We start from the raw sequence: 15,556 nt of genomic DNA, 5'->3' as shown, positions 1-15,556 counted from the left end.
TACTCTAAAAAGACGTATGTATATTCATTTAAAAGATTATAGATATATAAGAAAAAAATAATAATAACCCAAATTTAACTTAAATATTTTTAAAACAATTTTTTTTAGATTAATAGATATAGATACTTTTATCATACTAGCTGCCCGTCCCGACTTTGTACGGGTGACGTAAGTTTATTTTTTGGTATTCAATAACAGCGCCACCTATTGTGTTCAATCTAAACATTTTTATCTACTCAAACACAAATACATCACCGAAATCGGTCTATAAGTTTAGGAGGAGTTCTTTGACATACATACAAACAGAAGAATTACATATACATATAAAAGAAAAAAATAATTGTCATTAAATTTAACATGATACTTCACAGACGAATAATGTAGTCCGATACTTAAAAAAGAAATACAAAGTTCATATACTTACCAATAATATGCTATTAAATTATTCTTAAGGGATAATTTAAATTATAAGTCCTTTATATTTATCTAGAATTCCTCAAAAACCATACATATTGTATTACATTTGTAAGTTTTGAGTATCCAAGCATTATAAATAAAACAACAGAATATCAACATACATTTGGTTGTCATAGTAACCATAAGGAAGTTTTGTCGAAATTACGCGGTTAATTAATAATAAGAAAATACGAAATATAAAAAGTTTTTATATTAAAAAAACATATACATTCGTAAATAAGAAGAATGAAATATAATAGGTAATATAATTATGTGTAAGATACTACCTCTCTGACCCGACTTCTTACAAGTGAAATAAGAAATTTATTGTTTGCATTTGTTTATGGTTTTTTGTTTTAAAAAAATCTTAACCGACTTGCCGACATAGATTATCGAGCATATTTGAAACAGATGATTATACCAATAGCGGTAAAGATATTTTTTACTTTTTACTATTTCTTATTGTTACAAAAATGCCGAATTTCATTATTCGATATTATAAAAATTATTCTCTCAGAGAACGATAAAGTACGTTTATGAGCATAAATTTTCTAATGTAAAGTATTAAATTGATTTCTGTTTTCTTCTATTTTATCACCTAAATCTGTTATGTTGATTATATGTTGTTATAATTATTGTAATAATCTAATTAATTACAACCGTTAGAATTATGACCATCATTGAATCAAATAATTGCACTGTAATACTTTCGGAGACAAACAGAAAGAGATATAAACTATTGTGCCACATCTGCGCAACCTTTTCGGCTTAGCCACTGATCTAACTTGACCACCTGCTTTTGTTCCCTGTTCTGTCACTGTGACATTATTTTAATTTTGAACAGCAGGTCTATCACATATATAAGCTCTGCTGTACATATCAACCTATAATCTTAAAAGCTTAAAGAAAATTCATCGAATCTGTTCTCACGGTTTCGGGGGAGTTCATTATACAGAATAATTATAAATAATGAACCACGCTTGCTTTTTGTGGATGCAATTTATTAATTATAACTTTATATAAGTATATCATAAATGAGCAATATGAATGACAATTTCATTGTGACATTATTGTCCTTTTATAATACTAATAATATATATTTATATTCAAATTGGTGTAAAGATTTATAAATAAAACTCAAAAAAAGTGTTGTCACAATAATTGTGAATTTAATTAAATCATATAATATGTCGGGTAACTTTTATTTCTAATGTACATATTTATAAATTAAATTACCTTAAAACAAACATCGGTGTAATGTTGAAGCCTTAAATATTAAATAATTTCTAAATATTTTAAGTTACTAATAATATAATATTTATTACAATTATTATTTACATGAAAGTTCAAAATAAAGACTAAAAAATTCGTTGAATTAAATCTTAGAACGTAAATTTCTTAAGGGGACTAATTTTGGGATAACCATTACTATTGTCGATGGTATCAAATTTTTCTATATTAGCATTGAATGTTGAATCACTTTGGTAATTTTCTTTTCCTGCCAAGCTGCCCACTGACGCCTGAGGAGCAGAATATGATGATGGACCGTCGTATAAAGCAGACAAGTAGCTTGATGATCGAGGGTGACTAATGGTATAGTCTACATCACTAATGATATCTTGGCGTCGTTCGATATTTGCGCTTTTTTCTGAATTAGGAAATGTATTCTGTTTAGGACTTCCAAACTTATCTATCTGAAAAACATTTAGAAAATTCTGTTTTTCTTTTTCATCTTCTAATTTATAGCTCAATGACGGAAGCAGTTGGAAGGATGGATTAATTAATTTGCTATTCTGCTGTTCTGCGTATTCTCTATTTTGTTGATTTACGTCGTTTGTGTTACGATTACTGCCAATAATATTATCAAAGTTATTCAAATGCGTATAAATATAGTATGATTGGTCTTTTTTATATTTTATTAATTTGTCTTCTTCCAAGGGATGAGGTATAGTACCAACAATATTATCATGTACTTGTGTTCTTATAGCATTTGTAGGGATTCTAAAGTTACCTACAAAAGCGTTAGCAGCACTACCTTGATCAGCTACTTGTTCGTTTTCGTGAGTTTTAGGCGCGTAAGCACTCGTTGGAATGGTTTGGGATGGAATAATTTCAACATCGTTTGAATTTCTTTGATCATGTGTTTGTTTTGTATCAATCTGAGAACTAGTCGGGAGGAAATTTGTAGACAATATATAGTTAGATATAGAAGGGACTGGTGAATTATATATTTGCTTAGTAACTTCTGGTACTGGAAGTTGGTATAATTGTCCACTGTATATATTGTCTGAATTAACTGAATAAATAAGATTTTGTGACGGTGATACATTATCTTGAGGCGCTTGTTGTTTTTGTGAATTGCTAAAATTGCTTGAAAGATTTATGTATTCTCTGTTACTGCTTGGTAAATTAGAATTAGATGTTTTTACAGAATTTGAAGATCTGTAGTGGTTAGAAGGATTAGTTCTTGTATATTGTGAAGATGTTAATCGAGAAATGTCTTGTGATACTTGCTCTAATTGATCATTTCGTATGTTTTGGAATTGCTGTGTTTGTGTTGGATACAAAATGTTTTGCTGTGCTATATTGCTGTATTCTTTAGCCGCATTAATTGAGTCTGCCAAGAATGAAAACACCAAGTCCTGTGAATCAGAAATATTTGTGATTTTATTTAATTTGCCAATAGGAATAAGATTAGCGCCGGCATTCTCATCAAGTTTGTTCGTTAATACTAAATAATTACTATTTTCTGTATTTAATATTTCAATATTACTCCGATCGTTGCCGTTACTTTTTCTGAATAAATAGTTTGCGACATTTTCAGGTAAAGTAATTTTTAGAGAAACCGTTCTCTCAATTGTGTTTGGTTGTAATTGTAATTCCTTGATATATGGCAACTTAGAAAATTGATTTAAAACCTTAACTTCACTAGAAAAATCTTCTACAGGAGGTTCTAAATTTGGCGAAGGAGTAGAGATAAGTTTTGAACTTTGAGGCAACGGTGATGGAGGCTGCAAAATTATTTGTTCATCACTTTGCCGGTTAGATTCGTAAGGTAAATAATTTTCAACGGAATAATCAACTGTTTGGGTCTTTTGGTCTACATTAGTAAGTTGTTCTGGAGAAACGGTTTGAAGTACATTATTTGTTTCTTTAACAATATCATTTACGGATATATCTAATTTTTCCTTTGTTAAAATATCCGAAAACGACAAATTATTGTTGTTAGTATTGATAAGGGACTGTTTAGTTAAGGAAAATTTCGGTCCATTTTTATTCATAGGTAATTTGAAAAATGGTGACGGAGAACTTCCTGCTGCTACTAATTGATTATTAGCAATATTTGGTAATAAATATTGCCGTGATAAAAACTTAGAATTTACGTCTGGTGGAAGGTAAGTAAATTGCAAGGGATTGAAAGTTGTAGGAGCCACGTAAATAAGTGGTTCTTTTGTTGGTAAAGGTGTTGTTGGTACCGAAGGTGGTGTAGTTGATGTTATTAAATCTGGAGTTTCTTTTGTTGTTGAATCAATTTCATTACTTTCAATATTTGGAGGATTGTATTTGTAAGAACCATCATTATCTTTAATTTCCAATTTAGCATTTGGTACATCTTCGAAGTTATTTTGTGGTCTATTATAAGTGTACGAAGTATCCGTTAATTTTGCTGTCTTAGAACTATCATCTGTTAATTTAGCTGCCTTGGAGGGTCTTACAATCCACGTTTTAAAAGTAATTCGAGACTTAGGAGTACCATCTTTTGAATCTTTAATTATTTTACGGAATGCTAGAGTTTTAGTTATTAAAGTAGGAGGTGAATCTTTACTTACCAAATTTTGTTTTGTTTCTGGTTCTATTTGGCCAACAGTATCTTTTGAATATCGTACTTGTGTGGGCTCGTGGGTATATAATTGTTTTCCTTTATTGATGTTTTGATTTAAGCGTTGTTTTGAATATTCTAATCCAAATTGTGCTTGTTTGTTTTTGTTAATATGACTGTTATTATATGTTTTTATTTGTGCTTTAGTATAACTGGGAATTTGTGATCGAATCGGCTGTATGTTATTATTATAATACACCATATCTTGACCTCTTGTTTGCGAAGTTTGTCCACTATGAGCGTTGGACGTTAAGCTTTGCAACTGCGAATATGGACTACTTTGTAATTGGTTTTGGAATATATAGTTTGGAATGTATTGTGTAGTAGGAGTTGAAGCTGCGACAGAAATATCAGTTGTGAAGGGTTCTTGGTATGATTTTTGTACTTGTTTCTTTTTTGCATAAATGTCATTAGTGTTTCTTTCTAAATTTCTAAGAAGTGCTTCGTTATACAACTGACCAAGCGGTGGCTTATATACTTGCATAAATATAAGGTTATTTTTAACATTTGATCTATCATAAGGATTTCTAATCGGATGTGTTATCATTTTTTTAATATCAGTCATAAATTGTGGACCTAGTTTTAAATTTCTAAATTTTTCATTTCTATTATTGATGATTTCTCTTGTTTTTTGACAGTTAACATTCATCCACCAATCGCATACAAATACTTCTTGGTTAAATAATGTTCCATTTGGACACAAGAATGACTGAAATCCATATGTAGAACCTAAAGTGCATACTCTGAAAACCTGGCAATTCGTTTCTATATCTGCGTAATATCCTGAAAAATAATAGAATGTATCAGAACAGGATTTTCATGTTAAATTAAAACCTTTTAGAACTTTACCATGTAAATTCCAAAAATATTTTTTTTTAGTAATTTGAAGATACATAAATGATTTAATACAGTTATAATAATCATCGCACAGTAGAAGCTTCGTGATAAATTCGTATGTTAAACATTAATTAGGGCTTAGATTTGTGATTGAGCTAACCAGTTGTCTCTTGATCACAATTAATTCAACATTGTCGTAATCTCAGATCAAATAATAAAATGTATAATCGTGGTCAAGACGCAAATACATTTAAAAAAAAAAAAAAATGTTTTATCTCACCTGGATCCTTTCCAGAACAGGTAAATGTTGTTCGTGGTATGGAATTTAAAGTTGGATAGTCGTTCCCCGGTTCACCTGGAACCGCCAGTCTAATGTCCCAGCCATGTCCGTTATCAAATGGCCGTTTGCTCCTTTCACCTTGAGCATTAGTCCAGGGTATTGTGGAAAACGCTGTAATTCACAGAAAAGCGTATTTCATAAATAAAAATGTACGTTAAAAAAAAACTTAAATTATTTACGAAGATTAATTAATAGTTATCTGTGTTTTTATAAATACAATAATTAAACGTAAACAAACCATAAAACAAACTTGGATCCTTGAATCGCTAAATAATATACTAAAGAAAAAAAAAGTACATAAAGTACAAACACAACTAAAATATGTTAAAAGAAATTGTACCTTGTTATGTATCACGTAAGAATGAAAATTATATTTTCGTTCTACAAATCTTAATCTTAATTTAAATAATTTCGTCTCTTCGACACGTATTCGATTCGCTTTCTACAACTCTTAAATATAATTTGTACTTAAAAACTGCTTCCACAATATAATGTCGCAAACCGAGACCTGTTTGTGTAGATATTTCTCATAGTTTTTACAACTGATAGATATGACGGAACAAAAAACGTGTCAATGAGGTTAGGATACAATTGACAAGTCAGCTACCTGTTTTGATGAATTATAACGCTATTGTATATCGGTTTATTGTCTATTTTGTAAGTGGTGCAAAGTAAAAACCGGCGCTTCTTCAATGATAAAGATTACCACGATAAAGGAAGTAATGTTACGGAAACACGTACATCCTCGTAATTTATTCAACATTTATTTAATGTATATTTTTTTATATACATGAAGCACAAATTATAAAACAAAAGGCAGATATAGAGTGCGCGGAAAATTATAGAGAAACAACAGAAGCGAATATAAAATAAAAAGCTAATGCAAATTCCCTGTAGTACTTATTATAAATTATTAAGCAAATTAACAGTTAACAATTTTTAATATGTTAATAATAAATAATAGTTTCGTACTACCGCACCAATTTTTTTTTGTGTAACTTCGAACAATTTCAATAAGATATTTTTCATAAACTGCCATGACATTATTCATCACTACATAGTATGAAATTTATAAAATAATTCGAACTCGTCGTCTGTACGCTTAGATGTTTTAAACTAAGCATCGGATTTTAATACGGTTTCCGTCTATGAACAAATTGAAAGTCGACATTAAGGTTTATATAATATGTATCTCATGCAAACATATTATAGCAGAGAAAAGCCGAGAATTTCAAATCTACAAGCCGGAAAAAAACCAAGATTTTTTTTCATGTAGGTATGTTCTTCACGCTTGAAGTTGTTTATAAACCCTCATTGTACCAGTTAGAAACCTGAATGGTGGCTATTACATTTCTGTTGTATATTAAAATAACCTATCATATATCTAAAAAAATGTAATAGAATTGTTCAAAAGTACGTTTCAATCAGATTTAACTGTACAACACTTTCCGACAAACACTTGGCATAACATGTGCGACGCGCGAAAGATTTTCTAAATTCAATCTTTCGAAAATCAAACTAGTTAAACAAACAATTCGCTCGAGGGTTACGTGAATACATTTTGTTATATCCAAAGAGTTTTTACTGTAACACTTTTCAAACTGCATAAGGTTTGTGAATTCAAAGGTGATTATCGTAAACATAAATCAAAGAAGATTTATTTAAAAATATTTCGAATAATTATATTTATTATCTATACTAATATTATAAATGTGAAAGGTATGGTGGTATGAAGCAAGCTTAAACTCTAAGGACATGAGTAACTTTTTCATACCTAACATCTCACAATCCCTATAAAGCGAGCAAAGCCGCAGGCGAAAACTAGTTGTAAATATTTTTTAAATATTTCAATTAAGTTTTCCACGTAGATAACATAAAAATCTAAAATTAAATTATTGAATTATTATGCCATCGATTTAACATTCAGATATACCAGAATTTGGTATTAGGTATAATATTGGTAATTTTAGGTATACGTTTCTTTAGTATCAGTATTATATGAAGAGTAAAATCAACTCTATGTTTCAACAAACTTCACTGTGTATTGAAGTAAACGCAAACTCTTTGTTGACTTTGATGGATAACTTCAATGTTTGGTTTTCCCAATACGAATATTGAATAATCCGAAGGCTTATATATACGGCGGTACAGTGATTGGCTTACTCTATGCGGGTAATTTGATCAAACAAAATGATTGGGGTATATATTGAACGATCGTGTTTAACAATCCCAATGTAATCGGACATATTTTTATACGTCGATGTCTGTATTCATTTTTTCTTTTTTTAAAAATGTTGTCAACTGTTTGGCAAAGGTCACCACTCCTTTTAAAAAAAGGTTTAAAGCTTTTTCCACCATGCTAAACCAATTCAGGTTAGTAGATACGCAAATAAAAGATCCATCAACATATTATCCGAAACATACAAGTTTCCTTGCAATTATTTTTTTTTCCGCCTAACATATATATTACTATGAATTATAAACAAAAAAGTACATGAAACCTGTGTGGTAGTAGCATTGGCTTCATGTTTTGTCAGTCATGTCAGTTGCATTACCTACTTAAATGACCAATTCATGTTTTGTCAGTCATGTCAGTTGCATTACCTACTTAAATGACCAATGCCTTATCAACCTTGGTAACTAAGATGTTATCCATCTGTAGCTTATACTGACTGACTCATTTTTTAAACCGGAATAAAATTACACCAATTATTATTGCTGTTTGGCGATAGAATATACGATGAGTGTGTAGTACCTACCTCAACGGTCTCGCACAAAATCCTACCAAATTAATCCCTTATTTAAAAGTAGCCTTTATATGAAATAAAGTAAAATGTGATCTTTAAATGTTTACATATCGTTGGTTGGTTCGTGGTTGCAAACATTTTATAAGTAATATTAGGGATGCCCCAAGAGATGACCCCAGAGTAAAGGCAACTTTTGTTTTATTAAGAAACTTTGAGCCAAAGTGAAATAATAAATAGTTTAACACAATAATTTCATCGACTTATACAGCTCCGAGCTCTTAGAAGTTACGAGTTGTTACGTAATGAGTTTATAAATAAAAACAATGAAACAAAAACCGACTTTGGGTTATTGTATAAAAAAATTAAACATCTTTAAGATTTTATAGGTATATCATCTTAGATGCACATATTTGTTGCGTAATATCTCAACTTTTATACAAGTTGGGTTATGATCAAAACGACTGATGAGATAAAATTACAAAATATTTTCGCTTTAGTATCACAACTCTCAAAGAAATCATATAATCAGCTAATCAACTCAGCTTTGTAGAGTAAGGGTGTACATAAAACATTTATATTGAAAGACAATCAAACAATGAACAATTCTTGATTTCTATGGACATGTTGAAACATGTGCATTTTATGTGCTGAAGAACAATCGGATGAATGTCTTATAAACGCATATAAAACAAACACGCAAACATTTATTCGTTTTTAGGGTTCCGTACCTATAAAGGAAAAAAACTCTTATAAGATCACTGCGTTATCCGTCTGTCTGACTGTCCGTCAGTATCCTTTTTCTCAGGTAGCAGTATAAAATTAAAATTAATACTAAATATTGAGATATGCAGTCGCTTAGGGCTTTAATAAAATCAAACCTCTATGTTAACGCAATCAAAAGACATGGCCATTTATGTCGCATTTCCCATATATTCAAATTGCTTTGCAATTCAAATTGCAAAGGGAATCAAAACCTATAAGGTACTTCCCGTTGACCTAGAATCATGAAATTTGGCAAGAAGCTCAGATATCTTGGAACCCTCAGCGAATGAGTCCAAATCGGACTTGCCCAGTTTTTCTTTATATAGTAGGATTTATGATTGGGCTCCAAATAGAATTCTTATAATTAGTTCAGAATAGATTGAAAAATACAAATTAATATGTCGTGCCGAAACAAATATCGTCGGTCTGACCGCTTTTGGACACTACGGCCTTTCTCAAGGAAGACTAACCAAGTATACATAACCTATTATAGCACAGCAGTGTGTAAGCAGGTGTACTCTCTATTCCCTACGTGCGATAATCCGATGGGATGGAAAATTCGATACAAAAGGAAAGAGTTCAGGCGCAGTACTAACAGCTTTACGTGCATTTTTAGGCACTGGAGTGTACACACCTCCAACTTCGTAACTCGGTCTTCGGGTTCTATATCAAGCCATTTCAGCAACGAGTCAATCAAAATAATTTAATTAATATAATATAGAAACATTGCCTCCACAGGGTGGCTGACACATTTTTCGTCCAGAGGATCGGAATTGCAATTCAACGGGGAAATGCTGCAAGCATTCTTGCCACCATTCCACACGGTCTCGATTTGTACATTAACTATTTTTAAATTTTTATTTGTGCATAATTAATTCTTCAAAATAAAATTATATAACTACTCAATACTTAATTAATAAAAAAAATCTACACATGAAATAAACAACAAACGAAAACAGCGTGTATACAGATATTTCCGATTTGCATTTATATGCAATAAATCTCATATAATCAATATAATAGCAGATATATGACCATTTGGAACATCTGTTTAATATGTATGACGGTAACATGAAAAGAATGTCAATGTGCGTATTATAGAGGAATCGTTATGTCACTAGAGAAGAGAGTAGTTCTTTCCTAAGAGTGCTTAGGAAAGAACTAGATTAGTAGAGTTGAAAGTGGGTGAATATTTAACGGATACAATTTTGGCTTTAAAAGAATCGGCCTTTAGATGCTTAAGATTCCGAGGAAATTACTCACTGAACTTTATAAAAATCGATATTATTAGTTTTGTTTTGTTCCTAGGTCATCTTGATCTTAGTCTAGTTGTCTGAAGGTCAGAAAAATGCTTTGTAATTACAATTCTAACTGTATATGTAACATAAAGTTTTTTTTTTTTAAATTATTATTATGATTTTGTATTTATCTATAAGTGCTGATTGTAATATCGATTTTAAAATAATTTTAAACGTTTAGTTAACTATTTTAGATTTAAAATCATAAGGACGTATGTATGTTTGTTTGTTAAATTGTTTCAAAAATAGAACAGAACGATAAGTCTTTTTTTAAATTATAATATCACTCACTAATACAAACAATTGCATACTTGAGCTTTGGATAGCATTTAACAGCCTAAAAATAACCATACATTTGCATAGTTAATTGGATTTTAAAAATCTTTGTCAAACTTTATACGATCGTGACAAAATGACAGTTCATTAATGAATGCATGGGCGTAGATTATAATACCAAATTAGCTATGTCCGGCGAAAGCGTGATATCGAAAGTTTACAATGAAGTTACATCATGGGTGAGCTAATTTAGGTATGTAAATGTTGACAAGAGGACCTGACTTTAGGTGTTTAGTTTAGTATTGTTTCAAACTGATTATATTTATTAGTATTTTATAACCCTTATTGTATTTGCAGACATTTTCAACTTCATCATCATCATCGTTAATATTATTCACTAATATTTGTTGACGTTCAGCCAGACTATATAATTGTTTTTAACATTGTAGTAAAATGTTGGAAAACGAGTAACTACTGAGTTTCATGCCGTTTCTTCTCGCCAGAATCTACATTCCGAACTGGTGGTAGCTATACGTTTAATACTGTTGGGTAAAATTATGATATTAAATTGCTTTTAAAATCCTATTTATTAATATATTTTGTTGTTTTTTTTTTTGTTTGTGTACACAGATATATAAAAACATGAAATGCACAATAAAATGACTATAAATCTTATCAATTACTAGCAATAACTTCTAGACAATCTTTGAGTAAGAATATTTCAAAACTTATTAAATAATTTAATTTCATATATGTATTTGATGAAAAAATCGTACTCACTACTAAGCTTTTTCCAATTTTTCTCGGTAGTAGATACATCCCGAACCGGTAAATTCTTGTAAAATGACGACTCAAAGTGCTTTCAAAAGCTAACTTCAATCAAGTATATTTAGATTTAGATTTTACTTTAAAACTTTTACTATATGAAGTGTGGAGACAACGTTTTTTTCTGTTATGCAGCTGTACGATCTGCCTGGTCGTCTTGTTGACCACGTCTAACGAGATTTATTGTATACTTCAAGAAAAATACTGCTATTCACGACTATCATTATTATTTTCTCTTTTAGATACTCAGTACTATATATGATAAGTAAGCAATCTTGATACTTTGTAATTTAAAAAATCTTTTTCGAACTTAATTTTATTTGAAAATATGGACTAACCAGGTACTTGTCTTTGCTGTAGAGTACTCATATGGTAATCCATTTATCAATTTTACATTGAAATATGCTTTTCAATTACTTACACCTAAATCTCAAAAGATGGCGAATTTACACGCGTAAATTTCTAAATACTAAATTTGTCTCGTGCTCGTCGATGTAAAATCGTCAGGAAACATGAAAGTGTTGTATGAAATTTTGCCCAATATATCTATTAACTCACATTGAAGCATTATAACTGAATCTTTCGAAACCTTCTCAATAATGAGATCGTAACCCAACATTTACAGTTACTTATTATAACTTATTTAGACGAAGACAATAAATTAGTTATACAACTTATTGCTTAATTGGGAACCTTTCCACGGTCATAATCCTAGTAATTCTTAAGATGGATATAAATAATTGTCTATGGCATAATAATATAAATTAACGTATTTCACTGTACGTGCTGGTGGTAATAACATTGCAATAACCGTTCTCTCAGAGCCCCATGTCCCGGCTCATCGACGCCTACAAAGCTTAATATTCATTCCACACCCTATTATAAGGGCGCCGATACTCTACTCGATCTTATAATTACGTAGGTTTGTGAACTCGGCTTTATTCAAGTGGACGTTAGAAACCCTTATTTAGTCCCATATCTTCCATATATAATTTTCTTAATTATTAGGGCGTGTTGTACTGTTTAAAATAACATAATGATGAGAGGTCGGAGTAATTATTCTCTGCTTTTCATACAAGATACTTCAATTTAATTTTAAGTATTAGTATTGCATGTGCTCGTTTGAAGAGTAACTTTTGATTTTCTTGCCGGTTGTTGATGAATGTTTTGAATAATTGGTGATCATCGTTAATGTAATCTCGCAAAATGACGATTTTAAAGTGTTTGAAAGCTTACATGAATAAAGTATATTTTAATTATGTTGACATATGTTAGGGTAATATTTTCAAAAAACAATTCCTTCTAACTTACGGTTTAATTGTCTACTGGGTGTAATTAAAATGCGTCCTTATAAAAAAAATCGCTAGTTTTGAAGTCGCATGTATGTGAAATATAGAAACGATTTTGATTTCATACTCATTACATAGGATTCCGATTTTAGATGAAGTCGTGAGTTTATACAAAAGTTCATATTTACTTTTAATGTATAAGAACATGTGTTTATAGTTTGTCTCGTATCACACCAGTGAAGGAAAATTCTCGATATTTTCCTTTACTGATTCGAACCTATGTCAAATGAAATTGTGACACATTTTTGCAATCGTATTATAAGATATATCAATCAACCCGTGCTGGAGTGGTGTAATGACTTTCAACCTTTCTTCTCAAGAATAGATTATTTATGAACTTGTTATTTTTTCATTATTCTGAATGAAATATCATTTAAAACTGTTATGTATTTTTACCTATTATATACATATATACCTACTATACCTAGTAACAAATACAACAAGAATTCCATTTTTAAAAATTAGTTGTATTTTATTGGTAAATTGTTTTGATTGATTTAATATTTAAAAAAAAAAAACAAGTAACAGTAAGCATTTGGACATTAATTCAAGTGAATGAAAGAAAAATATTCCTCTTCAATGTTAATAATTACTAATATATTACGATTAGATAATACTGACTATTAATTAATTGAAATAACGTTCTTCTTCAAATTGAAATCATCAATGTAATATACATTGAATGAAAGTATAAAAATATCAATGTATTCATGGTTATGTTCATAAAAATAATTACTTTGAGTTGTCATTATTACATGGAATTAGTAGGTTTTTAAATCACGCTATAGTTGTCTTAGACTTGTTGCTTCAAGTTTATTCAAAACAAAAGTCGAGTTTCCTGGATTAATAATACGTTTCATTCGTCGTCTAATACAATGCCTGTCTAAGTTAAGATGCTACAATGACACATCCGGCTGGAGGGGTTACAATTTTTATATCATGAAATATTCAGTAGATTTATCACTGATAAAACATGGATTATTTTTTTTGTAAATAATTCTAACATTGATATTGTAATAAAATTATTTTCTATTATAATTTATAATATTATTACATACAAACCTACCCTTAACGTAGTATGCATGTCGTAAAGTGCATTAAATAAGGCTTTCAAGTTACTTTCAAGGCTTATAAGTTATAGGAATATCTAATTAAAGCTACCTTAATGAGTAAATTTATGGAACAGTTTTATGTATTGGTAACGTTAACGTCACAGTTAAAGTTTTTAAAATATATTCAGTGAGAAACAATTACTTTGTTAGCAACTTAAGTGTCACAATATGTTGATTGGAAAAGCATGTTAATTGTATTTCTAATACGTATTAAGTATTTTTCTTGCATTTGAAAATTGAAAAAATCACCGAAAAAATAATTTATTTAAAATATGGTTTTGGTTTAAAATTAAAAAAAAAAGATTTTTATTTAAATGCAAAACAAAGTTCTTAAATATGTCCGTACTCACCGAAAATCAATAAACACCACATTTTGTCACCAGACGTCACAGCCACTTACTGACCACAAAGAAAACCTTTTACTTTCTCTATTTTTCTTTATGCCAATGATTGATGAGTGACTTGATACATTTCGAGTTCGCGGCATGTGCGTAAATGAGGAATTCCACAAACGTGAGCTAGTATAAGGTCGACTTCCCTCCCACGTATTTATCTAACTAGTCACTATTAGGTACAGTTTGTTGACATGGCTGTATAATATATATTTTTTCATTTATAATTTGCGAATAATCAATATATGTACCTACTATTTTGTACTAAATGTTGACATTTAGTACAAAATAGTACAGTAGAGGAACGTTTACTTGCTGTTAATATTTTGTTTTACTTTAAAACTATTATTCGTTTCACTGTTTCTTAAAATTGAAAGATAAAACATGCAAAAAAAGCGGCTACTATATATATATATAGTAGCCGCTTTTTTAATATAGTAATATAGTGTTTGAAATTACGCCTGATAAATACAGAGCTCTAGTACAGTCATCCACAAAACATCAAAAAGATCTAATTAGACCTACAAAATATTTTTTATTAAAGAATTATTCGACGAATCGATCTCATGACCCACAATCCATTAACTACTAATGTAATTATAGAAATTATAATTTACCTTGTACATTATAACTGAAACCCTATATCTGTTCATTTATTATTCACCCTTTTATGAGTCTAAGACACATAAAGAGGGAAAGATACAAATATTTATGCTACGTTTTCGGTTTCTTTTTTGTATAATATTTGATTTCTTTTTTTAAATATTTTATTTGCAATGTAACCGATGACATAATAAAATTCAGAATGTTCTGTGCTCAAGGAGGTTTTATACCAGCTATTCTCTCAATTAACAAAATTGAGTCTCTGCATAATATAAAACTAAGTCGCTTCTCACCGTCTGTAGGCTTAGTTCTTTAAAACTACGAAACGGATTTTAATGCGGTTTTTATAATCATACAAAATGATTCAAGAGGAAGGTTTATGTGTATAATACATGTGTATGCATACAATGAATATCAACTTTTCCAGTCGGAAAAAATAAAGTACGAGTATATTTCTTTTTTGTTTGTTCTTCAATCTATAAGTTGAATATAGAACCTTATCGTACCCTTGTGAAACCGGAAAGGGTAGCCAGATAAATAAATAGTATCGGTTCCGAATGTAGGTTCTACTCGAAATAACCTGCAAGAAAATCGATTACCTACTGTTTTACCCATCATATAATACATCACTCAGAATCAATAATAATTTTATATACAATTAAACCTCCTTTGTTTTGCT

The 15,556-nt window shown here is 29.9% G+C and overlaps 1 protein-coding gene across 1 annotated transcript; it reads right to left on the bottom strand.

Annotated features, from left to right (window-relative positions):
- Positions 1-1,838: 1,838 nt before the first annotated feature.
- LOC125070639 lies at positions 1,839-12,040 on the bottom strand. Its single transcript, XM_047680587.1, has 5 exons — positions 11,980-12,040; positions 5,454-5,624; positions 4,534-5,119; positions 3,381-4,167; positions 1,839-3,098 (listed from the first exon to the last, which is right to left on the bottom strand). The coding sequence occupies exons 1-5, from the start codon at positions 12,038-12,040 to the stop codon at positions 1,839-1,841; spliced, it is 2,865 nt and encodes a 954-aa protein (XP_047536543.1).
- Between the last annotated feature and the right edge of the window lie 3,516 nt (positions 12,041-15,556).

The sequence above is a fragment of the Vanessa atalanta genome, chromosome 17 (genome assembly GCF_905147765.1).
Source record: "Vanessa atalanta chromosome 17, ilVanAtal1.2, whole genome shotgun sequence".
In the NCBI taxonomy this organism is placed as follows: Eukaryota; Metazoa; Arthropoda; class Insecta; order Lepidoptera; family Nymphalidae; genus Vanessa; species Vanessa atalanta.
Note: the sequence above shows the minus strand (reverse complement) of the source record. Positions and strands in the feature narration are given on the sequence as shown.